The sequence below is a fragment of the Vombatus ursinus genome, unplaced genomic scaffold (genome assembly GCF_900497805.2).
Source record: "Vombatus ursinus unplaced genomic scaffold, bare-nosed wombat genome assembly UNPS02010394.1, whole genome shotgun sequence".
In the NCBI taxonomy this organism is placed as follows: domain Eukaryota; kingdom Metazoa; phylum Chordata; class Mammalia; order Diprotodontia; family Vombatidae; genus Vombatus; species Vombatus ursinus.
In genome coordinates, this window is record NW_020950172.1 from 1,668,546 (window position 1) to 1,694,926 (window position 26,381).

Genomic DNA, 26,381 nt, shown 5'->3' on the forward strand with positions numbered 1-26,381 from the left:
CAGAGCTGGGAGGGGCCTGACCACAGGGGATGTCAGGGCTGGGAGGGGCCTGAGAAGAGGGAAGGTCAGGGCTGGGAGGGACCTGAGAACAGGGGATGGTAGGGCTGGGAGGGGCCTGAGCACAGGGGATGTCAGAGCTAGGGAGCCGATGTGGATGTAACCAGCCTCCTAAGACTCCTCCCACCCCCTAAAGCTGTCTGTACCTCAGTTTTTAAGTCCAAAGTTGTTAACTCCATAAAAATCAGCTCTTGAGATCAGAGCCCCCACATCTTGTTGCAGTGACCTCAGAAGTCAGTGAACTGATCTGCACAAACCTGAGTCTTCCTTAGCCCTCTCTAGCCAGTGGTCCTCCAGCCTCTGCCAGAAGTGCACCTTGGAGCCCACGGACTCCAGATGTAGGCCATCCCACTCTGAGATAGCTCTCGGCATTAGAGAGCATTTCCTGATCTCCAAAGATAGGCTGCCTGGCACCTTCCCCCATCACTCCCAGTTCTAGCCTCCCGAAGAATGGATTAATCCTCTTCCAGAGAAGAGCCCTTCCAATACATGGAGGCAGCTCTCCAGGGCCCTGGCAGTCTTTTCTCTGCGTCTCCACTGTGGCCCAAGGAAAATTCCCCAAGGATGTTGGGAGGACCACAGCTTTGGCCTGGCCAAGGCGTGGGCACGGGCCACCTCTGCTCCCAGCCAAAGTCCACCATCAGCTTCCTTGGGTCACGGCTCTATAAGTAACATCAGATTTGAAATCAGCCCCCATCGTGATCACCGCCATCTCTTGACCAGCTCTTCTCAGCCTCACCCAGGCAGGAGGTGGCGGAAGTGCCGTGGCTCAGAGAAGTCTCGGTTGAGGTCTCCCCTGAGGGGTGCCCTGGCCGCTCAATAGTCCTTTCTGCCGGGGAAGGACTGCCCCGCTCCGGCACTCCTCTCAAAGGACCCATGAGAAAGCGAGTGTCTGAAAGCCCAGAGACACAGGACCAGGATCTGGGTACTGATGCAGCCACTGAAAACCTCATTTTGACTGCTCCATCCTGTGGATTCCATGGCCACCCCGAAAGCCAGGAAACCACATGTCAGCTGGAATGCGTGAAGACCAGGGGCTCGGGCAGCCAGTACACACACGTCAGTCTCCAGCCTGGAAAAGCGCTTGCTTCCCAGCAACGCTTCAGACCCCAGATTGAAAGCCAAGACTAGGGCGAAAAATCCTGAGCTGCTCAGACCTTTGCAGGAGCAGTGAGCAATCCCCAAGGAGAAATACGTGCTGTGCTGGTGACCAGAAACGTGATGCCCCTGGAGGATTCACTGGAAAACCAAAGTCTGTGGCAATTCAAAGGTGCAACTGGGGATGGGCCCTCTCCTAAGGTTCTTTCCAGGCTAAAGGTAATCAGATAACATTTAATAGAAGTAAACATAAAGTCTGATTCAAATTTTTTTTTAAAAATCCACTTCAAGTACAGAACAGGGGAGGTATGGCTAGGCAGTCATTGGTCTCAAAAAGATCTGGAGGTCTTAGTGGACTGCAAGCTCAATGTAACTCAACAGAATCCTTTGTCACCCAAGGAGGTAAATGTGATCTTGAGCTGTCTTGAGGGTCCAAATATCCTCAGCTAGAAGGGCGACACTCTGTCCTGGCTGGCTGTGTCCAGTTGTGGCCACATTTTAGAAGGTATGACGGCGAGTTGGAGACCGTGCGGGGAAGGAGGGAGATCAGGATGGTGCTGCAGTAACAGGTCACAGGAAGGCTGGCTGAAGGAACAGAAGATGCTTAACTCGGAGAAGACTTGGGGTGACGAGACACCGTCTTCAATATTGAAAGGGCTCTCTCGGGGGGGAGGAGGGAGAGACTTATTCTGCTTAGCCCCAGAAAATAGAACCAGGAGCAATGTTACAGAGAGGTAAACCAAGGCTGGATATCGAGAACAACTTCTTAAATCAATTCAATCTGTTCACCCATCAAAGGGGCTGACTGGGGGTGCTCCTCACACCCCAGAAGTCCGCTTGCCAGCGTCACGCAGATCAGGGGTGGTCGCCTGAGGTCCCTTCTCCCTCTGAGATCCCAAAGCTGGGCAGTCAGTGATGGTCTGGGTTCTCATGGAAGATGAGAAAGCGGACAGGCTCCAAAAGAAGTAGTGAGCTCCCTGTCCCTAGTGCCCTTCTAGCAACAGCTGATGAAATGAACAGCCGGCGGGAATATCGGACCCAGGGCGTGTGCTGGGCTCGGGGCTTGCCCTGACACTCTCCAAGGCCCCTCGGCACTCTGAGGCTTCAGGGGTCTGGAAGATGCAAGTGTCTGGTCTGCCAGCTTCCCCTGCTTTTCCCTCCTGGCAGAGCCCGCGAGCATCACACGGCCCCTCGCCTGCCAGGGCAGCTTCAGGAGAGCCCAAAATTTTCATTCAGACAAAGGTCAAGAGCGAGAATTATCCTGTCCTGGCCCCCAGCCTGTTTTCTGCTCAGGCCTCTCTCTGTCTGACCTTTCCTGGAATCCACTCCCTGGACACCCACCTCTCTGTGTAAGCAACTAGCGGTAAGGAATGCTCTCTGGGTCCTCTCCTTACCCCCAGCACATCTCCCTGTGGAATCTGGCACGTAGACGTGAGAATGGAGTGCCTGGGCACCAGGGCTCTGAGAGCGTGGCTGGCGGGGGCTGAGCTGGGCCCAGGGCTCTGAGGGGTGGCTGGGTTGGGCCTGGGACTTTGGGGAGTGCCTGGCAGAGGTTTGAATCAGATACTGGGGCTCTGAGGAGTGGGTGGCAGGGGCTGAGCTGGGCCCAGGGCTCCAAGGGTTGGCTGGCAAGGGCCGAGCTGGGCCTGGAGCTCTGAGGGGTGGCTGGGCTGGCCCCAGGGCTCTGAGGGGGTGACTGGTGGGGGCTGAGCTGGGCCCAGGGCTCCGAGGGGTGGCTGGCAAGGGCTGAGCTGGGCCTGGAGCTCTGAGGGGTGGCTGGGCTGGGCCCAGGGCTCCGAGGGGTGGCTGGGTTGGGCCCAGGACTTTGGGGAGTGCCTGGCAGAGGTTTGAATCAGACACTGGGGCTCTGAGGAGTGGGTGGCAGGGGCTGAGCTGGACCTGGAGCTCCGAGGGGTGGCTGGGCTGGCCCCAGGGCTCTGAGGGGTGACTGGTGGGGGCTGAGCTGGGCCCCATTCACTGGCCACTGGCCTGGTCCGAGGAGACCAAAGGGCGGTCCACACAAGCCTCTAAGTAACCATAGGCCATTAGGAGAATTTGCCCAGACAAGCCAGGCCCTGGCAGCCAGAAGAACCCGCGGTCCCCTCTCACGCATCACGCCTCCTGCCAGGCCACCCTACCTGTGCTGTGTCTTCTTTCCTGCTAAAGGAGGCACCCAGGGCAGGGACGGTGGGAAGGGTCTGACGCAGAAGCTCCGTCAAGACCGGACAGGCCCTAGGAGAGAGCTCTGGGGTCACCAGGGGAGCCGCCATCCCGCGGGCGGGGGGAACTCACGTGAGCGACAGCGTGAAATGAAAGCGCTGGCGGAGGCCCTTGAAGGTGACGAAGGACTGGGCCGGGAAGCTGCGCGTGGTCACCCCGCAGTAGGGCTTCTCGTAGCGGCCGGCTGGGCACTCGCACTTGAAGCCGCCCACCAGCAGGTTGACGCACTTGCCGCCATTCTTGCAGACGCCAGGCGCGCAGCGGCCGGAGCGGGCGTTCACCTCACAGTATTCTCCTGGTGAAACGGCCAGGGAGGTAAAGAGGAAGAAGGAGTGACGTTACTGTAGGCCAGGGGAAGGTGGCGTGGGTGTTATTCTCCCATTTTACAGATGAGGAAACTGTGGCCTAGAACAGCTGAATGACTGGGCTAAGGTCACACAGGGGCTAAGTGGCAGTCAGGATTCGAACCCAGGTCTCTCGATTTCAAGCCCTGTGCTTCCCAGAACGCCACTGCCCCCACTGCCCCCACTGTCCCCTGGTGTCCGGGTCTGACATTGTAGGAGCCTATGGTATCTGTGTCTCCAGTCTCTGACCCTCCCATCTACTCCCTCCATGTTACCAATTAATCCTCCGAACACACAACTCTGACACCGTCACTCCTCTGCTCAAAAGCCATCGGTGGTTCCCTATCGCCCCCTGCCCTACGGTGAAAGTCATTCAGAATCTGGCTCCGATCTCTTTCCCCGATCTCCCTCCAAGCTCCTTCTACCCTCTCCCCGCTCCATGCCTTTGCTGCTCCGTGTCCCACACCGAGAATGACACCATCCTCAGTCTCTGCCTCTCCCTGAAACCTTCCTGGAATCCCGCAGACAGAAGGACCCCCACCTTCCCAGGGCTCCTCTAGTCCTGCCTTGTCCCTTGGAGCCCAAGGACCCAGTCAGAGGCACAGGGATCCCGTGATCCTCCGAGCCGGGGGGTCCTCAGCCCCCCTAGTGCTGTCTGCCCAGGGGGCCATTAGCAGGGACACTTACAGAGAGGGAAGGCGGTGCCTGGGCAGTGTCAGACTGGCCCCAGACCAGGATCCCCTCAGGCCCAGAGAAGGCAATTGCAGTGCCCTGGGGAAGGCTGGCCACACCAGGGCGTCAGAGGAGGGAGACCCAGGCTCCACTTCCAGCCCTTCCACTGATTACTGAGGATGCCTTGGACAAGCCGCCTGCACTCACCGAGCCTCAGTGTCCTTAGCTGGAAAATGGGAGCAAGAATCCCTGCACCACCGACCCAGCCCTGGGAGTCCAAGCTGCACTGACTCAGCTGAAGAGATTGGCCAGACCACACGCGATCAAAATGCAGTACGACCTCTCGATGACTGGCGGTGCCTCTAGAAGCCCCTGCAGGCCAGACCAATGCCTGGCACAGCTGTTGTTCAGTCGTCCCTATGTGGGGTTTTCTTGGCAAAGATATTGGCATGGTGGGTCATTTCCTTCTCCAGCTCATTTTACAGATGAGGAAACTGAGGCAAACAGGGTGAAGTGACTTGCCCAGGGTCACATAGCTAGGAAGTGTCTGAGGCGGGATTTGAACTTGGGTTTTCATGACTCCAGGCCCAGCGTTCTATCCACCGGGACACATAGCTGCCCCACCTGGCACATAGTAGGTGCTTAATAAATACAAACTGAATGGAATTTATGCTGGCAGTCATTAGTCCAATGCTCTCATTTTACAGAGAGGAAACAGAGGCCCAGGTATCCCAGGCAAAAAGATCAGACCCAGGTTCTAAAAGTTGGGGGTGGGGGCCCAATGCATTGTGAAACTGGAATCACACCAGAGAAGGGACCACCCCTGTGGGCAGAGTACCCCCCCCCAAATCCAAACACATCCGCACACGCGCACGCAGAAAGCAGACGACATGGCTATGAGGGGGGAGGGGAGACACAGGAAAATCTCCCTACCTGGAGAGGGAAGAGGGGGAGGGATGGCCACCACAGGGGGAGGGGGTGGTGCGTAATATCGATGATAACATCTCAAACTGGTCATGACTCACACGGCCAGAGTAACATTGGAGTCCTAATTCCTAGAGCAGTTCTCCAACATTAGTCCTTAGAGGGAAGTAGTGGGAATATTATTATCCCCGTTTCACAGAAGGGCAAGCAGAAGCTCAAAGCTGGGACATGAACCGAGTTCTGCAGCCCTCAGGTTTGGCAGGCTCTCTTTCCACTACAAAAAGCCACCTGGACCCCCCACCCCGGGGTGCCCCAGCAGATCTCATTTTGTGCCACTGGGTGGGTGATTCAGCTCGAATCAATCAGCCAGTGTGCTATGTGCCAAGCACTGTGCCAGGAGCTTCCGTTCACCCGTCTAGTTCTCGCTCCGTGCAGCAGCCTCAAGAGGGTACCCCCTGCCTGCCCCGCCCCACCCCCTACAGGATAAGCTCTGGGAGTCCCTTCTTCTAAAGCCCCTTCAGAGGGTGATTCTGACATTGGCCAGAGCCCAAGCAAGCACAGGCTTTGTCTTTGGAAGGCCTGAGCCCAGACAATTGTGGGCTGGTCAAAGCTCTTTGGAATCAGGCACCGTATCTAAACAGCTCCTTCATCTGTTCCCAGAAGGATTCTTGGCCAACTGATTGGGGGAGGGGGGCAACGCAAAGAGCCCCCAGATGTGAATCTCCAGAGCGTGAGCTCCAATACCAGCTATAACGCTTAATAGGACGCTCGAGAGGCGATTGGTGATGAGTCTCGGGGTTGAAGATGGTAGATATTATTGGGTCCATGCCACACTCCTGGCTTGAACCATGAAGCCCCTCTAGAGTCCCACGGAGCCATCTGACCAATGTTTGGATACCTCCAACAGTGGGGAGCTCACTGCCTTTCGAGGCACCCTATTCTACCCGAGTCAGCTGAGTAGTTACAGTCTCTTCTGGCTGAAATCTCTCTCCTTTTGTCCACCCATGGCTCCCAGTTCTGTTTCTGGGGCTGAGCAGAACAAGGCTAACACCAAGGGGGTTCTATCTGGCTTCCTTAAAGACCCAGCTAAAACCCCACCTTCTCGAGGAAGCATGTCCCCATCCCTCTGTTAATTATTTCCTCTTTATCCTGTGTGCAGCTTGTCTGTACATTGCTGGTTGTCCCCCCCATTAGACTGTGAGCTTCTTGGGGGCAGGGGCCATTTTTGCCTTTCTTTGTATCCCCAGTGCCTGGCACACAGTAGGTGCTCAATACATGTTGACTGATTGATTCTGTCACCCTGCCCCTGTTCCTGGTGGAGCAAGGATGGCCGTGTGCCCCTATGAACTTGTTCAGACCTAAGAGAGGGGGAGAGGGAGGGGGAGGGGGAGGGAAGAGATGAGAAGATGGGTGTCCATGATGAGGACACACTTTACAGGCCCGGAAAACCTCCTCTGGTAGCTGGCAGGCAGAGCCTGAGGCTGGCCAAGCCTGTGGCTTCCTCCTGTGGCCTTTCTGCCCGTGGCCTCCTAGCCCGCCCAGTGCTGGCCCTGCTTTTGTTCCGGGCCGCTTTGCTGGGGCCACTGGAGCTGCCCATCGGTTTCCTCCTGTGGCCATTTGGAGCACCCTTGGCTTTCTTGCTCTGTACGGGTCAGCCAATGCCATGATGCAGGTGGGTGGGTGGGTGGCTCACAGCCTTCTCTTTCCTACAGGAGTTTCAGATCTTTCCAAAAGGTAACAATCTTCCGATTACGATTCAATATGTGAATTTCCAAAGACTTTGGGGGGGGATTTCAAATTCCCCAAATTGGTGGATTCCCCAGAGCCGCTTTCCAAGGAAAACAACGGCAGCATCATTGATTTGGAGGTGAAAGGGGCCCTGGAGATCCCCTGGGAGATTGCTCCTTTAGACTCTGGCCCCTGAGGCAGTGGTCCGGCTGGCGAAGCCCAGGCCCTGCCTTCTGCCAGCCAGTCAAGGCTTTAAATGCACAGGATTTGTAAGGAAACCCATTATGAACGTGTTAAAAAGCCAGATTTGTGACACAGTCATGTGGGGAGGGGGTGTCTGAAGATTAGAGTACTTCCTAAGTGTAACGAGCATCAGTGACATTCTGGGACACTGGAATAGAGGACTGGTGACAGGTAAAGCTCTGGGGCATCTACGGAAGGCCCAGCACTGTCAGTACGGTTGTGATCGATTCCTCCATTCATGACGGAGGAAGGGCTCCGTTCGACCCTGCAGGTGGTTTGTCTGTACCGGCTGTTTGCTGGTCTCCCCAGTTAGACTGGAAGCTCCCTGGGGGCAGGGACTGTTCTGCCTCTGCATCCCCAGCACTGTACTTAACATAGGAATGTTGAGCAGGGTCATTGGTCCACCCCTGCATTTCGCAGAGAAGGAAACTGAGGCCCAGAGGAGGGGAGTGATCAGTCCAAAGTCACAAAAAGGATCACCGGAAGGGCCTAGATTTAAATCCCGGTCCCCTAACTCTTTTGGAGCCAAGACTCTGAGAACAAATCTTATCCCTCTCCAGTGTGGATGATGATAACAACAGCTGCCAGTAGTTTTATGAAGCTCCACAAACAGGATCTCTGAGCTTCCTCTTGACCCTCGGGGGTAGGCGCTATTATCTCTATTTACAGAAAAGGAAACTGAAGCTGAGGGACATGCCCAAGGCTACCCAGCTAGGAAATGTCTGGGGGCCTTGAACCTAGGTCTTGGCTCCAAGACCAGAGCTGGGAGAGGCTGGCATTTAGAGTCCCTTTCAACACTGGCTGCAACGTACAGTAAATTCTTGAGAACAAAGGGAATGGTTAGTGGCGAGAGCCTTGGAGGCTGCTGCTGAACCGTGACAAGCAAACAAAGAATGTGGCCAGCCCCAGACCTGGGGTTCCCGTCATCCTCTGCTCCAGCACCTTCACGGTGTCCTGGGTGGCTTTGACGCCACTGTTTCCACCTCTGCCTTTGAAAAAGGCCACCAGCCCAGATCCCAAGCGCCTTGCCATCCCTTCCTTTCTCTGGAGAGTCTCAGCGACACCCTCCCCAGCTCCTCACACTGCTCTATCTCCCATCTCCTAACCTTTGCACTGGCTGTCCCCTATGCCTGGAATGCCCTCCCTCTTCCTTCAGCTCGGCCCCCTGGTTTCTCTGGCTTCCCTCAAGACTCAGCTCTAATCCTATCTTCTACAGAAGGCTTCTCCTGGCCAGTGCCTCCCCACAAGCTTATCTTCCTACATCTGGGATGTATGAGTTGTCTCCCTGTTATAACGTGAACTGCCTGAAGGCAGAGACTCTATGCCCCCCTAGCTTGGTGCCTGGCATACAGAAAGGGCTTAATAAACGCTTGTTGGCTGGTTGGCATGGTATTTGGAAGGACAAATCCTGGCTCTCTCCTTTCTAAGCCATGAAGCTTTGGCTAACCCCAAAGGATCACAGCTTTAGAGCTTAATGGAGCCCACCCCTCATTTTACACGTGAGGAAACTGAGGCCTAGAGAGAAGAAAGTTGCCCAAAGTCACCCAGATGATAGTAAGTGGTAGAGCCAGGATTTCGGGCCAGACCCTCCAATTCTAAACTGGCTCTTTCCCACTATTTCACGCCTTCTCCCAAAGCTCAGCTTCCTTACTTGTAGAATGCAGACGATACTTGCACTACTGTATCTTGTGAACCATTACTGTTATTGGGGTGTAATGAAATGAGGCCAGTAGAGTCTGATAATTTGTGATAATTGTGTAAATGTCTGTGGGGACTGGGATTATTATGACTTTACCCTCAGCTTCTTCATCCGTCAAATGGGGATATTCATACCTAAACTGCCCACTGCCAGAAAAGAGGACAATAAAGTATCTCACAGCCCATAAAGTCTGCTAGAGAAACGACTGGGCCAATTGCTCACAGAGATAGAAAGTTCTCCCAAGAACGCTCGAGGGAGCATCACAGGCTTGATTAACCCTATTCCTGCTATGTACTACCCAGGGATCTCTGCCTGCAGGCACCAGGCTCTCCCACCTGCCCCGCCCACCCCAGCATATTGGCAAAGATCCGCACAATGGCATAAGATCTGAAGCTACCTTCTCAGCAATGCAATGATCTAATACAACTCCAAAAGTCTCCGGATAGAAAATGCCGTCCACATCCAGAGAAAGAACCATGGAGTTTGAATGCAGATTGAGGCAAACTATTTGCTCTTTTTTTGTTGTTTTCTGTGGTTTTTCCCATTTGATCTGTTTCTTCTTTCACAAAATGACTAACGTGGAAATATGTTTACATGATTGCACATGTAGGACCTATATTGGATTGCTTGCTGCCAGGGGGGCAGGGGGCGGGGAGGGGAAACTTGAAAGTCAAAATTCTTATAAAAAAAAATCAATGTTAAAATTATATGTAATTGGAAAAAAATCAAATACTATTTACACAAAAAAATCTGAAGCTACAAGTTTGGAAACTAATCACCAAAATAATAAGGAATTTTAAAGAAAATTCTGTGTCTCCATGTAAAAAATATTCCTGAACATTATTGGAGCCTAGAAAGAACCTGAGGGAAGGAGTCTGGACTGAATTGCCCCACTCCCAAGGACTGGGTTCCGAGGACCTGGAGGGGGTGTGATGAGAACTGGCAGGTGTAGTTCTTACATTGGAGGTCCCCATGCTGCCACAATTGGGAGGGGGGGAAGAGTCTTCGAGATTTCTCATGGAACGTTAGCACTCTAAGGGATCTTAGAGATTGCACAGCCCAGCCCACTCATTTTACAAGCAAGGAAACTGAGGTTGGGGGGAGGGGGAAAGGGACTAATAAGCATTTCTAGAGCACCTACTATGTGCCAGGCCCTATGCCAAGTGCTTTACAAATAGCCTCTTGTTTGATCCTCATAACAACTTTGGGAGGTAGGTATTCTTCTTCCCTTTTTACAATTAAGGAAACCGAGGCAAACAGGTTAAGTGACTTGCGTGGGGTCACACAGCTAGTAAAGGTCTGAGGCTGGATTTGAACTTAGGTCTTCATGACTCCAGGCCCAACGCTCTATCCATAGCGCATAGAAGGGTTGTCATACCACAAGACAGTGGAAGCCCAGGGCTGAGGCCCCTGCCCTCCTCTCCACCCTGCCAGGATCTTCTTTCCTTGCCAGGCAGCTGCCCACTTCAATTTCATGTAAACCTCTTCCCTCTTTCTGGGGCAGGTCAATGGCTTCATCTATACTAAGAGTGGCATAATGAGTTCAAATTTCCTGACCTCCGTTTCCACAGAAGCACAACTCCTAACTCTTCCCAGTCCGTCTCCATCACAGGGCTGTCAACATTCTCTTGAGTTAGCCTGGTGCCCCAGCACCAACAAGCAGAGAATTAACCGGACCCTTGAAGCCATCCCTCATCATTTTGTTGAAAGTTCAAAAGTGCGTTTGAGAAGCTGGTCATACCAAGTCACAAACCAGGCAGGTGGCACTGTCAGTACCCATGCTAAGGGCCGGGAGACCGGTGCAATCTGATAGCAATGTTTAATAATAGATGGCTGTTAGAGAGAAAAGAGCCTGGGTTGGGAGAGGGGGAAGGACGGAAGGGGTCCAGGGACAGGAGGGCAGGTGAGCTCTGAAATAAGGAAGAAATGTGCTCAATATCCGCAGTGCAGCTAGAAATCTGGTGGTAGAGGCAAGATCTTCTCCCTATCTGGACCTCAGTTTCCACATCTGTAAAATGAGGGGACTGGGCTAGATGACTTTTAAGAATCCTCTCAGCTCCGACATCCCCAGTTCTCAGGCCCCTCCCAGCTCTGACACTCCATGTCCTAAGGTTCTTCTAGATTTGAGACTGTTCTATGTTCTAGAGTTCTCCCCCCAGATCTGACATCTTTCTGGGGGACCACACAGCTTCATCAGTAACAGAATCACCTTCTTCTCCCTTCTGGTCCTCATGACAAACCTCATCCCCTCCCCTTATGCCCCAAACTCTTCCTCAGCAGTTACAAAGGCTTCTCTTTCTGTCCCGAAATGATCTTGACCTCATTTTGAGCTCACCTGCCCCTCTTCCTATCTCCTCCCATCTGGGCCTTTCATTCCCTCCAGACTAGGCTGGTTCTGCCCTTTCTAGATTGAAGATCATTCTCCTTGATAGAGGAGATAGAAGGAGAACCAGCTTCACCATCTGAGGGCTGGAGAGGTGGCCGGGGTCTGCTGGAGAGAGGCTGGTAAGTCAGTGGGGCTTGGGTTCAAGTGTGACTCACACCAGCTGTTGGGCCAGCCTCTGCCCTCCTCATGGCCCCAGGCAGCTCTGAAAACTATGAATGCCAAGCAAGAGTTGGCCTGCATTGGTTGGGAGAGGGAATTCCCTAGGAGCCCAGTGAAATCACAGGTCCAGGGTTACAAACCTTGGAAAGAGCCTTTGTTTTCCTGTAGAGATAAAGGTGCCCTCACCCCCTGGACAGAAAGCTGACTTTGTGGTGAGGTTTGGGCCTTTCAACTCTCCCGCTTTCGGCTATGGACTCCATGGGGGACTTTATGTTTGGACCAAGTGCTGGAGAAAGGAAATCATGCCTGTCTTCAAGGGGCTTACACTCTACTAAGGGAAACTGACAGAGTCACAGAGAAGAGATACAAAGTATGATACAAAGTATCCAGAAGATGGGTGAGGGGAGGGGCTGGACTCAGCCTCCCTTCATTCATCTGAGCTTGGAGACACGTTTAGAACACGCTCAGAACTGGATCCCAGCCATGGTTAGCAGAGACCTGCTTACTCTGTCTGGGGCCTGGGTTCAGGATTGGCGGGATAGAAGTAAAAAATGACCAACCTCCAAGGCAGAGGTGAGGAAGGGGCCCAACTAAGGGGCCCAGAAGGAGTCAGCACTTCAATTTAATTCACTTCTTAGGATCCCATGCTCATAGGATGGAGCCAGAAGGGACGCAGGAGTCATCCAATCCAAACCCTTCATTTTGCATTTGAGGAAACTGAGACCCAGAGAAATGAAGGGACTCGGAGGGAGTGAGCAGAGAACAAAACAAGAAATATCCTAACGACGTCTGGAGAGGGCTGTGGCAAAGATATCTTTAAGTTGGCCCAGGGATGGGAGACGTTGGCCCCAGGGCCTGCTGCCTCTGGGTTGCAGACAATGTCTTACTCTGTCCCAACCATTAACCCTGGCCAAGGCCAATGCTTAGTTTGGCTTCAGCACCTGCTGATCTCTTCCCCTATCATCTGGCCTCCAGCTTCTACTCCCCCAAGGCTGGCTCGGCTACCAGCAAAGATCCTGAAGTCAAGAGCCCCAATGACCTGCCCAGCTTCCTCTCTAGAGAAGTGGGAGCATTCACAAAGAGGGCTCCAGAGGGGCCGGGGACGCAGCCTGCTGTGGGGCAAGGAGCGCCGCACTTGGCCTGGCTCTCAAGAGTCCAGAACGCGTCATAATTTGATGTGCTCTACTCACCCGGAGCCTTCTCCTGCTCGTGCCCAACACTCACCAGATGCCCCATAAACGTTTCTATAACCTAACGGGTCCTGGAGGTCAGAACAAGGCGTAGTCCGCCTGGTGTTCCCTCTACAACATATTCTATTTCCCACCTCTTGGCCTTTGTCCCTGGCATTCACTCCCTCCTCATCTCTGCCTCTTGGAATTGCTTAGCTCCAGGACCATCTCCTACCCAAGACCTCTCATGATCCCTCACGGGGTTATAGGTCTCCCCACCCCCCACAAGATTATTCTCCTCCTACCTGCCCAGCATCTGAGTTTCCCAGCATCCCTCACTCTGCCATGACTCTCCCCCTCCTCCCAAGGTCAGTCAATTCTGGTTTGTAGCATCTCTCCAGGTCAGGCTCTTATCACCTGTGACCCGTGTGATTTCACCGAGCAGCTATGCCCACTGCCAGCCTCTCTCCTCATTCTGTCTTCCACACCTACTCCGTGTATGTTTGATTTACGTGCAGTGTAGACTGCGCTGCCTGGGGAGGGGGCGGCGCCGGCACTAGTTTCTCTCGGTCCGTGTCTCCCCAGCAAGGTGTTTGGCACACAGTAGGTGCTCAATGAAAGCTTATGCAACTGAACTGAACTGAACTTCAGGGAACCTGCCTGGGACAGGGCAAACAGCAGAGCTGGGGACCCAGATTCAAATCCGGCCCTCGCCACTTGTCCCTGGGTGATTTTGGGCAAGTCCCTTCCCCTCCCTGAGCCTTAGTTTCTTCATCTGTAAAATGAGAGGCTTAGACTCAATGGACTTTTATATCATTCCAGTTGAGGATTTAGTTTTCTTTCCATGTGGGTAAAAAAAAAAAAGCAAACTTTTAACAAATGGAGCTTGCCAGCAACGGTAATGCCCTGGGTAGGGCAGGACGGGGGGTGGGGAGAGGCCGAAGTTCCCCTTCCCTGCAGCTCTTCTAGTGGACGCTAGAAGGCCACCAGTGGGGGCTGCTGGAGGAAGGAAGGAATCCAATGGCCTTCCAGGAGGCCCTTCTAGCTCCGAGAGGCTCAGCCCTTCCACTTCTCAGGTGTGTGACTTCGGGTAACTGTTAAACCCTCTCTGTGACTCAGGGTCCAAAGCCATAAATGGAGGAAGGCAGACCAGATACTTCCCGAGGGTCAGGGTGGAACAGGTGACCTCCCACGAGAGGCGGTGGGCCCTTCTCTGCTGGTAGTGGCTGCCCAAAGGCCAAGTGAGCCCTTGGTGGGACTGTCCCTTCCTGCCCTTGGCTCCAGAGTCATCTTTTACACGAGGCCTTTTCTGAGCCCTCCCTGCCCCAATTGTATAGCGACAGACAGATAGATATCACATGTTATTGCTATATATACTGAGATATAGACATAGATATAATAATTTTGTGTTTGCTTCTTTCTGTATATCTGACAGAATGTATGATCCTTTAGGGCAGACACTGTTTCCTTCTTGTTGCTGTATGCCCAGAGCCCTTCCCAGTGCCCAGCACACAGCAGGCACTTAATAAGTGCTTGATGAATGACCAATTCTTGCCCAGGTACAGTTTGGGTTTGCTACTGCCAGGGTCCCTTGGGCTCTGCCTCTGGCATTCCGAGGTCCCTAAGGTCCTTCTAGAAATTCCAGTCTGGCCTCCTGGGAGCCCGCCTCCCTCCACTAGGGGCTTGAAAGGACTCTGGCAGACCCAGTTTTCAAATGTAAATAGTAAAAGGCACTCCAGTGCCAGGGAAACTATTTGTGCTTGGTTTCTCGCTCCGTTGGCTGAGATGACCCACGGAGACACCGAGAGCCAAAATCTCAGTAAACCAGAATAAGGAAGATGTATTCTGCATTTGCCTACAACCAAGTCCGGCTTCTTAAAGTCCCAATGTGTGGAAGCCCGTGCCTGCCTGGAATCCCTGGCACCAATGACCTCATCAGCACTGACTGGGACTTAACATAACCAACCAGCTCCTCCGAGCCCCTCATTTCCTATCCTCCTTACCCCAAACTCTTCTGTCCTCCCGCCTCTCGCCCTCCTGGGATCTCATTTCAGAGAAGAAACGAGAAAAACACTGGCCTGGTTCTGCCCCTTCATAGCCGAGACCCTGGACAAGCACTCTGACCTCTCCAGGCCCCAGGGGCTCCTCTGGAGAGTAGAGGGGTTGGAGTCTGGAAAGTAACTTGGAACCCTAATATTTGTCCTTAATTTTTTTTTAAATTTTGCTAGGCAATGGGGTTAAATGACTTGCCCAAGGTCACACAGCTAGTAAGTGTTACGTGTCTGAGGCCAGATTTGAACTCAGGTCCTCCTGACTCCATGGCTGGAGGTCTATCCACTGTGCCACCTAGCTGCCCATGGAATCCTAATATTTGTAAAGTGCTTAGCACAATGTCCTGCACACAGCAAGCATTACATATGTCAGCTATTCTTCTTATTATTAATTATACTAAGAAAATGGCCAAAATATCACACTCATTGACTTAGAGGGCCAAGTACCAGGCCCATCCCCCAGGGAGTTCTACTACCAAAAGAAAGGCCCCGGATACGCCAAAATATTGATGGCGACGCCATTTGTAGGAGCAAAGAACCAGAAACAAAACGAAAGCCCATCTAACAGGGAACGGCTGAGTAGGCTGTGGGCCATGCGGAGGCCAGGCTCCAAGCTCACTCAGGCAGGCAGGTCCCCGAGGGCAGCTGGTGACTGCTCCCCTCGGGGTTCTAGGGGTAACCCTGAGGGGTTAAGGGCAAATTCCTAGTATTATTGATCAAATGCCCCCACCACTATGCTTCCCCTGCTGATTAGCACTTGATATCAATTAGCCAGCCAGACTTAATTTGCTTTTAGACATGGGAATTTACCAAGGTGGTACAGGAAAAGCAGTTGGCATAACCTCCCCCACAAAAAAAAGTCTGGGTCACGCTGCCTCACACTGCACATACAGGATGCTGGGCCCAAGCCTTGACTAGAGCTCATGTGGCAAACTCACAGCTTCCTGGTATGGGAAATCCCTTTGGCTTGATGGGTGACCCACAGCCTTCTGCTCAGCTCTCTACAGAGTCCTGAAGCTACCTTGTCTCAGTCTATCCAAACGTTTGTCCTTGCTCTCCATGTGGACGCTGCTGTCGGCTACTACTCTCACATGGACGCTGATAAGATGACCTGGAAAGTCCCAAAGCTTCCCACCTTCGGAAGCCTTACAAGGTCAACCTCTGGTCAAGGCTAGACAGTGCTCGCTCCTTCCTCCTCCCACCCGAGATTCCCTTTCAAGGGCTTGGCTGGAACCATCCCATGAAAGCCCAGGTTCCAGACTGGCTTGTTATTTTATCCAAACACACAGGCTAGGACTGGGTCTCTTCATCTAATCCCAACCCACTTCCTGGGTAAGGTCCCCTCCTCTCACCCGGCAGCTTTCACGCTTTCCTGATTCAGTGAGGACTTTTCAGTGTCTTTGATTAGAGGGTTCAATAGAAATGATCTCACCTGACAAAAGTACCAGGCCAGGAGGATCTTGTAATTACGGTAAGTGGCGGGGTGATTGATTTAATTGACTTTTCTGCCCTCACACGTGGATGTAACAGAATATTACTGCACTGTCAGAAAGGCTGGAGATACCAGCCCTGCAGTCAGGAGGACCTGAGTTCAAATCCAGCCTCAGACCCTTGACACTTATTAGCTGTGTGACCCTGGGCAAGTCATTTAACCCCACTGCCCAGCCAAAAAACAAACAACAACCACAAAAAAAAAGAAAGGCTGGAGACAATGAGCAGAGAAGTTGGGATGAGCTAATGGCATCTGAAGAAAGGAGGACCAGAAAAAACACAGGTAAGGGGGATGCCAAGGTCAGTGGAAAGACCACCAGTAACGACAGAATCAAAGCGGAATGCTGGGAAGTTACAATGACCAGGTTGGATCCAAGCCAGGCTCCACACGATAATCAGTTCATTCATTCAAATGTATACGCTAGGGACACAGGTGAAAAGCAAAGACCGTCCTTGCCCTCAGAAAGCTTGGATTCCAAGAGGGAGGATGCAGTGGCACCCACTGGGAAGTAGGGGCCAGGGACGACTTGGGTCCTGAAAGTTACAGAAATGGTGAGTGAGCTTAGGGGAGTAGACTGACACACCCAATCCAGGAACAATGGTAGAGTCGATGTGACCTGGCTCCTGGCTCCAGACTGGAGGGGTGGGGAGGAGAGGGGTTGTGGTGAATGACAGGCAATGGAGGAAGTAGCTGGAGAGGAGGAAGTGAGGTGAGGTGTGGACGGGGCTTTCCTGGCCTAGGCGCCTCTTGCCAGCCCAGGGATGGGGGTCCCGGGCAGGAGTTCTCTCTGGACACAGTCTGGGAGATTCTGGGTGTGGAACTCAGCCTATAAGGTCAGGCTTTTTAGATACACGGGTTACTTCTGCTGATTTTTCTTCTTTTTTATTCTTTCTAAGCAATGACTTTTTGGGAGGGGAGAGGGAATGATACATTGGGGAAGGCAGATATTGATAACCGATAACAATAAGTGCATTTTTAAAAGGAGCAGGTTAGACTAGAGACGTCTGAGGTCTCTCTCAGCTCTGGCTCGGGATTCTCCTGGTCTTTGTCCCTTGCGGGTCTGAGAGCCGTGGAATCCTATGGCCTTTCTGCTCGCCAATCCGCCCCCCTCCTGATGCCCTCCATAGAGGGCGGCAGGGGACTCCTGGACGGCTTCCTGCCTCTGGTCTCCCCTCTCCCCTCTCACAGCTGACAAAAGGATCTTTCGGAGGCACAGTCACTCCCTACCTCAAGATGTTTCACTTGTCTCCCACTGATTCTCAAATAAAACACCAATTTTTCTGCCTGACATTCAAGGCCCTCCATAATCCTACTTCAACCTGTCTTTCCAGGCTGATCCATGATGGAACTCGGCACTCCTGAATGGGCCTCGCTCGACATTCTACTGACCACCTCAGGACCTTTGACTGGGGTGTCCCCTTGCCCTGGCGTGCCCTCCCTTCTCACCACCACCTTTTAGATGCCTTCAAGGCTCAGCATGAGGTTCTTCCTCTCCACGGGTGTCAGTTTTCTCCCCCTCCTCAAACCACCTGGTATTTACTTCTCTGTGTAGATGCTGCTTCCCCCAGAAGGCATAAGCTCCTTCTGGGTAAGCTCAGAGCCCAGCATAAAGCCTGGCACACAGCAGGTGCTTAATTAGTGCACATTGAACTGAACTGAAGGGTAAATTTGGTGCTAGATCGGTGGGAGCCTTGAATGCCAGGGAAGGAGCCTGACATTTACTTGGCTGGCCAGGAGGAGCCCCTGGTCAGAGAAGTCTGTGCAGCCTCTGCTCCGTGCCCAGTACGAGGACCTTTGGCACACCTGATGACCACCTCCCTCCTGCCCCCAGCCAGGCCCAGAGGCATCCGGGTGGCGAAGTAAAGGGGCCCCTGCCTGGGTATTGGACCTAGAACATAGACCCAAGGTGGCCCAGTGTGCACAGGGTTGGAGGATTCACCATCTCGCAGAAAATGAACCCAGACTAAGTAAGGAGCAGTAGGGCTGGGAGTGGAGGAGGGGGCAAGGATCCTCCAGGTGGCAATGGGGTCAGAGAAAGCCCGGGGCCTGGCGGGAGGCCAGGCGCAAGCAATCGGGAAGGTATGCGGCATCTCAGGGCTGTGTTTGCTTTCTTGGTCAGCGTCCAAGGTTTCCAAGGTAGCTGCTGGGGAGGGGAGGGAGAGGAAGGGGCCCAGCACCGCTTGCTGTTTGCACAGAATTAGTCATGGGGGGGCACACAGTTGTTGAACCTGCCCCGGGGTGGGGGGGGGGGGCTGCAATCTGGAGATACCAAGGCAGTGGAAGTCCTCGGGAGGCCCAGCAGTAATAAGCCTGCAATTCCCATGTTCTGGAAAGGGAAGAGTTTCATATTCCAGCCCCAAAAGAGGTGAAGAGGAACCAGGGTCCCAGCAGTGTGTGCATGTGGGCATGGGTTCTGGCTTTGCTCTGCCAGAAACTCGATCTGCAACCTTGGGAAAGTCCTTCCCCTTCTCAGAGTGTCAGTTTCCCATCCGGGAAATCAGGGGATTTGTGCCCATGACTCAGCCCCAAAGGATCCTCAGGGCGCAGGTAGTCCTGGGCTAAGTAAGTCCTGATTAGTCTGAATAAGAAGCCCCATGAAGTAGCTGCATATATTCAGATGTGTTCTGTTCAGAGTTATAATTACACATCAAATATAATCATCAGCTCCATCCCGGTGGAAATATGCAGTTTAAATTCAAAGAATGTGGGTACTCATGGGATTCCTTATTCTAACCAATCAGGACCACGGCCCCTCCCAGCTCGGACCTGCCCGCATTCCTACATTCTAAGGGCTCAGAACCTCTGCTTTGATTCTCAAAGTGTCCTTCCCAGAGCGGGACAGGAAGCCTTTCCAAGACTCTCTGCTGTCCAATCCTCAGATAGCGACCCCTTTGTAAATTAAAAAAAAAAAAAAACTAGAACTTTCATTCTTGGGGAGTGGGGGAAGAGGGGAGTGGGTCAGCACGTGGAGGATCTTGACTCGGTCAATGAACATCTATCAAGCTCTTGGGACACAGCAGGCACTGGGTGGGCTAAGGCCAGAGATACAACGTCAAAAATGAAAGAATCCCTTCCTTCAAGGTGCTCACTGAAGGGTATCATACATAGAAGACCAGACAAAGCAGGCAGCCTGGGAGGGGAGGCCGCAGCAGCTGGGAGGTCCAGGAAGGGGCTCTGGCCAGGCGCATTTAGGCTGGGCCTTCAAGGAAGGTGGGACCGCAAGAAGCAGAGGTGAAGAGAAAGGTGCCCCAGGCATGGGGCCCAGCCAATGCTGGTCTGCAGATGTGTGAGGAAGCGCAAGTCCGCCAGGATGGCTGGGCCACGGAAAGCAGGGAGCACGGAGTAACGCCAGTGGGAGAGGAACGGCAGGGGTTCGAGGGGCTGGGCAGAACAGATGCAAAGACCAAACAGAAGAGTCTGACGCCGTAGGGAGCCATGGGAGTGGGTTGAGCAGGGTCAGGGGTGGGGCCACCGTCTGACCTACTCTGTGGCAGCTGTAAGGAGGAAGGACTGGGAAGGGGAGACGTGGGCAGGTTATTGCAATGATCACCCCGGCCCCCTTCCTCTCGGTTCTCTGGGGCTGCCCAGGTCTGTGCCCTCCTGCCCAACGCTCCAGAGAGGGTCTGGGCGGGGACAGGGCCCAATGCTGCGGCCTCCCTCAGCCCAGGCCAACGGACTTGGAGGCTGGCCCTATCTCCTGGCCGACCGGCCCCGAGCCTGAAGACATTAAACCCTCCAGATCTTTTCCAAGTGAACAGCTCAGGGCTGCCTCTCTTCTGTCCTGTCCTCATGGAAGGAGAAGACCCCCGAGCGCCCTGCTCCCGGACACTGCCTCTCTTCCTGGTGCTGGGGATCCCATTCACTCTGCAGGGGGCCCGAGGAAGCACAACTTCCCGTTTCTAGAGATTTCAGGCCTATAAGCATGCTTCTCTCAATGACTCTGGGGACAGTCGGTCCACAGATCTTGGCCCCTTGTTCCAGATGAGGAAATGCGGCTCACGTGTAACCTGTCTACATTTGTCAGGGTGCCGAAACCTGGCCTCTGGCCCGTAGGCAATGGGGAACCATGGCAGGTTTGTGAGAAGGGGTGGGACCTGATGAAAGCTGGAGATGAATGGGGCAGGTGTGAGCAGGATGCCCCATCGAGAGGTGGGGCTACCTCAGCATTCCATCAGGGTTCAGGGACATTTCTTTGATTGAATGTGGAACGGGAACGTGTCCAAACTAGGAAGGGGCTGGATTGTGCTGAAAACCATGACGACGGAGGACAAGAGGCAGCTGGGAAGCCTGGGAGTTCACCTCCACCTTCCAAGGGGAAAGCAGTCCTGGCAGACGACGTGGCTCCTCCGAGCCCCTCCAGGTTCCAACCCAGCTAGCATCTGCTAACCCCCTACTTGGCACAGGGCAGCGTGCCCATTTCTGGGGATACAAACCCAAAACAAAAACCTGCCCCTGTCCTTATAGTCTGCATTTTACAAATGAGGAAATTGAGGAGCAGAGGGAGAAGGGGACTGAGAAGGCCCCAAGCGCAGAGTTCGGAAGGCCTCTGGTCTAACCCCTACCTCCTTCCAGCACAGCTGAGGAGTGGTGGGCCAAGCTCTGCCTTTGAGTCTTGACCTTGAGTGATGACAGCTGAAGACCTCTGGTGGAAGCGCAGCCAAAGGAAGTCACGGGCTTTCTAGGGGAGGGTGGGAGGGGCTTAAAGATCATTGAGTCAATCCTCTTCATTTAACAGGGGAAGAAACTGAGGCTCAGGAAGCAAAGCAGCTTACCCAAGGTCCCCCAGTTAGTAAGAATCAGAGCTGGGGTTGGAACCCAGGCTGCTCCGTGACAGATCTGGTGCCTGCTCACTACTGAGGGATAGCGGGGAGATAACGCTTTTACCTGCTACGACAATTCCCCCGTCTGATTTCCAAACTTGCCCCCAAACACACCCATGCTTCCCCCATCCTGAAAATCCCCCACTTGAGCCCTCCAGCCCTGCTAACTATCATCCCGTTTCTGTTCTGCCCCTCACAGCTAAACTTGAAAAGGCGTCTACGTTAGGGGCTCTGCTCTCTCTCCCCGCACTCTTTCTGACCCCTTACAATCTGGATTCCAACCTTATCATTCCAGCAAAACTGTTCTCTCCAAAGTGGCCAAGGAGCTCTTAGCTGCCACACCCAGTGTCTCTCTGCAGCCCTGGACGCTTGGTCACTCTGCCCCCTGGATATTCTCTTCTCTCTGGGTTTTTGGGACACCTCCTCCTGCCTTTCCTGGTTCTCCTCCTCCCTCTCTGAACGCTCCTTCTCTGTTTCCTTTGCTAGATGCTCCTCCAAGTCATGCCCCCTCACCATAGCAGTCCCTCAAGCTCTCTCCAGGGCCTCTGCTCTTCTCCCTCTATGCCACTTAACATAGTGACCCATCAGCTGCCTTGGAGTTAATGACCATCTCTATGTTTTGGGTTTTTTTTGGTGAGGCAGTCAGGGTTAAGTGACTTGCCCAGGGTCACAGAGCTAAGTGTCAAGTGTCTGAGGCCGGATTTGAACTCAGGTCCTCCTGTCTCCAAGGCTGGAGCTCTATCCACTGCACCTCCTAGCCGCCCCTAACCATCTCTGTGTTCATGACTTGGCTGACCTATAATCTCTTGTCTCTAATGGCTTTGCAGGCATCTCGAACCCAACACCCAGTAGCCATCTCAAACTCAACATGTTCAAAACGAAACTTGGCTTTCCTTCTAAAACCCGCCCCCCTTACCTTTCCTATTACCACAGAGGGCGCCACCATCCTCCCAGTGGCTTAGGCACCTCACTATTTCTCGTAGGCCCCCTCTCCAAGCTGTCGCCAAGGCCTGCTGATATCATCTCTGCAGCATCTCCCCAACATGCCCCCTTCTCCTCTCTGACGCTGCCACCCCCTAGTGCCGACCCTCATCCCCTCACACCTGGACTATTGCCATAGGTGCTGGGGGGGCGGGGCTCTACCTGCCTCAGTCTCCCCTTTCAGTCCATCCTCCATTCAGCCACCGACCACATCAACCCATACTCAACAAACTCCAGTGACCTCTATGGCCTCCAGGAGCAAATCTGAAATGCTCTGCTTGGCTTTCAAGCCCCTCCTCACCTGCTCTCCTCCTCCCTTTCCAGGCCTCTTCCAGCCAGTGCCCCTGGCCTGCTGGCTGGTCCTCCAACAAGCCCCTTCGTGGGCCGAGCCTGGAACCTTCTCCCTCCTCACCCTACCTCCTCAAGTTCCAGCTAAAATGCCTCTTTTCCCAAAAAGTCTTTGCCAACATCTCATTCCAGGGCCTTCTCTCTGCTCGTTGGCTTCCATTTATCCTGAAGACAGCTTGCTCTGTTCGTGTTTGCTTGCATGTTGCCCCCCTCCCCCTTAGATGGAGAGCCCCTCGAGGACACATAGTAAGTGCTTAATAAATGCTGATTGGTTGATTGATTTCCTCCTTGCTGCCAGTCCAGTGCCAGAGAGCCCAGGGTAATGCCCCCAGGTTGTGATGGACAATCCTCTCTGTATTCACGGGCAATGGTCTACCTGTGCATGTCCCAGAACGGCTCCTCTCCTTACCTCAGCTCCCATCTGATAAACCCCATTAATGCATCATCTCCTGTTCCAGGCAGGCCAGAGGGGAGTGATGAAAAGTCATCTCCGGCCTCGGCAAGGCTGTGAGGACTGAGGGACCTTTGTGTCTCTGCCCAGGAGTGTGAAAAAGTCCTGCTGGACAGGGCTGAGGGAGGCAGCATGGAGAACGAGCTCCCAAGGGTGGCTCGGCACAATGAGACGCAGGCAGAGGGAGGAGAGTGGCCTCGCACCCGACTTCCCCAGCGACTGCCCGGCCACACTTGATGTGGGAACTGAGGCTCCCTGGTCATCTCGGCTAATGTTGGGGGAAAAAGTCAGCTGAGGGGAAGGAGGCCTGGGCTAGATCACCCAATGTCTCTGGACCGATCTTCCTCAGACACGCAATGAGGGGGCTGAATGGGGTGGTCTCCAAGGTCCTTTCTTCCCAACTCTGGCATCTGGGGTTCCAAAGTTCCTCACAGTTCTAACATCCTTTCTTGTTATAGCTCTGATATGCTGTATTCTAAGCTCCTCGCTCTATCCCCGACATTCTGTGCTCCAAAGCCCCTCCCAGCTCTGACATTCCATGTTCTTAGGCCTCTCCCACCTTGGATGCTCTGTATCCCACATTCCAAACTTGATTCAAGCATATAACAGAGAATGTCAGAATTTTACATCTAGGAGGGACTTTAAGGCCTCGGAACACAGAATGCCAGAGCTGGGAGAGCTCATAGAATGCCAGAGCTGTGAGAGGCCTTAGAACAAGCAACGTTGGAGATGGGAGGGGCTTGAGAACAGGGAATGGCAGAGCTGGGAGGGCCTTTAGAACAGGGAATGGCAGAGCTGGGAGGGGCCTTAGAACAGGGAATGCCTGTGTTCTAGAGTTCCTTCCAGCTCTGTGTTCTGAGGTTTTTTTTTCCATTTCTTTCCTCTTGCATGTGAGCTCCCCGACCCCAATACCATACATGGTCATGTCAGCTGCAGAGGTGTCTGTGAAATGCTCCAGCCATTCTGTTAATCCGCCAGGCAAGCTCGTAATAGCAGGAACTTTTTTGGAGCTTGCAGAGAGAGTGAACAGGGAGAGAGCCTGAGCTCTTTAAACAAGAGACAAAAATCTCCCACAGTCTTAAGCATCTGAAAAGTCCGTTGTCTTAAGGAAGGACTAGGTCTGTCCTATCTCGGATATTCTCGATGGCCATAGGACAGTTCTCACCTCGCCAGAGCTGGAGCACCAAATTCAATTGGCCTGAGAACATGCCAAAGCTGGCTTCCTCTTGTGGATGGCTAAGACGCCGCTGGATCTCTTGGTCTCGGCAAAAGCCAGCTTTCTCCGGTGACGTCCCAGGGCTGCCCGGAGCCCAGCAAATTTCATTAGCCACATGGGCGAGACGGTGGCGTGGTCATCATTGTTAATACCCCAGGTGATGACGGCAACCACAGCGCAACAGGCAGATGCTGATTAAGAAGCAGTGAAGGCTGCTGGTAGGGACCCGGCCCTGGGTGTCTTCAGTGTCACCCAAAGTGCTCGGTCCGCCTTTGGGTGGAGCCCATGAAATGGCCAAGCTCCCCGAGTGGAATCCAAAGGCCCTCCGGGGGCAATGTCAGCGCAGACTCGGCCAACAGAAAGGTAGAGCCAATGTCCATCCGAAAGAGACAGACTTATGGGAACAGAAGGGCTGATGGTAGTGACTTGGGGCCAGAAATGACAGAAATTCAGGGGCCCAGACTTAGTGGTCAATATGCTGCCATGCAAGGGAACCGTGCAGTATGTTACTGTGAGCTGTGAAAATTTATCTCCTACTAAACGCCCAGCAGGAGATGACCGGGGGCTAAATGACGTCCAGAAGGCAGCTCTCCCTGGTCCTCCACACGCATCCCCCGCTCCAGTCAGCTCCCCAACCCTGTCCACACCACCTGCATGACAGATCTGCACGTCTAGACTGACAGGTGACCAATCCCCAGGCTACAAATCCAAACTCCAATGTGTCCTGGAGAATCCCCTGATGAAGTGGACCCCAGTCACAGACCAGGGCTAGAAGTCATAAGTGCATGCCGAGTGTGTCCGCTGCAAGTTTAGAGGCCAGAATCTCCCTGGGAGAAGGCAATCCTTCTACTCCTCCCTAATCAACTCACTCTCTAGGGCAGCTGTCCAAACCTCCCCATCTCCTCCGGTCTCCCATGGACCCTTTCAGCTAAAGACCCTTGATGAAAAGCTGAGGCCATTTGGCCAGGAGCTCCCTCTTCTTTCCTCCTCATTTTGAGACCCTCAGACGCCTCATCTTCTTTCACACGGGCCTCCGACAAAGTGGTGGCCCTTCTCCTTCACAAGGCAGACCCTCCACATGTGCCTCCACCCTGTTCCTTACAGCCGTCTCCAGCAGAGGACCCCGCAGGCTTCTTTCTCGTCTATAAATCTCCGGGGTCCTTCTCTGCTGCCTCCACTAGACTTTGGGCATGTTGAGGGAAGGATCCAGGCCTCCTTAATCTCGGTTTCCTCAGTGCCCATCGTAGGCCCTTTCATTGAGTAGGAGTTTAACAAAGGTGAAGGGTCGTAGAATAGATAAGATGTGCGTCGATGGAGGCCTTTTTCTCTTCGGATCCACGGCATTGTGCCAGGAGCATTGAACCACATGGAACTACAGCCTAGAAATACGAGGCATAATTGCCTTGGTCAGGATGGCTGGTCTCACGAAGGCACCACGGCAGTCTGCAGCCACTGACCCTCCCCAAGGAGACGCCTGCGGGGGGGTAGGAGACGGAAGGGCTAGACCATCATTCTGAGGATGCTGTTAACACTTGGTCTGGGTGGGGGCCCTTTCTGTGGAGCAGGGGTTCAGAGCCTGGGGCCTGTTCTTTGGAAAAGCCTTCATCCTCCAGGAATGGATTTGATCTTTTGGAAGCAGGCCAAAATCGTTCACAGCCAAATCTGATGAAGGAGGTGGAGGCCAGGCCACGGAACGCCAGTGGGGGTGCGAGATGACTTCAGTGGGATGAGCTCCTGGGATTGCCTCGCATGGCTCAGAAGCAGGACCTTTGGGCAGACCCCTGAGAGGGGCTCCTCCCAAAGTCCTGGCCCTGAGCTCTCACGGGATCCTGGGGCAGGTGCTGGCAGTGAGGCCCACCGAGGTGAGGGACCTCCCTTCTGACTCCAGAGCCAGGCCTCTCCCACAATCTCAGCCATCTCCTTCAGCCCTGGGAGGGAAGTGCTATTTCTGTCCTCATCACAGATACTGCAAACGATTTTCAGGGAAGAAAAGGAACTTGCCCAGGGCCACACAGCTGGCACATGAAGGAAGCAGGATTCCAACCTCGTTTTTCTTGCTTTTCCCAAACCCAGGCAGCATCTCGGTGGAACAGAAGCCCTTTAGCTTTGGTGTGGTCTGTGTATGTCCAGCTCCAGGCTTGGGACCTGGTACGTGGTGCGCACGTGCCAGGACTGGAGAGGCCCTGAGGGCCAAAGCCCCATTCTTGGGGGTCTCACGTCCCCTTGGCCACAGATCACACCAACATCCCCCTTGCCGAGGTCCCTGCCCGAGGGCAAAGCTGTGCAGAGATCTCTGCCTGGTCCTTCACCCACATCCTCCTCC

The 26,381-nt window shown here is 53.7% G+C and overlaps 1 protein-coding gene across 1 annotated transcript in view; it reads right to left on the bottom strand.

Annotated features, from left to right (window-relative positions):
• CELSR1 (cadherin EGF LAG seven-pass G-type receptor 1) overlaps positions 1-26,381 on the bottom strand; it is a 153,895-nt gene that overhangs the window by 67,554 nt on the left and 59,960 nt on the right. Inside the window, exon 3 of the mRNA XM_027854281.1 lies at positions 3,448-3,670. Within this exon, the coding sequence (XP_027710082.1) occupies positions 3,448-3,670 (223 nt within the window). The remainder of the gene's footprint in view (positions 1-3,447; positions 3,671-26,381) is intronic.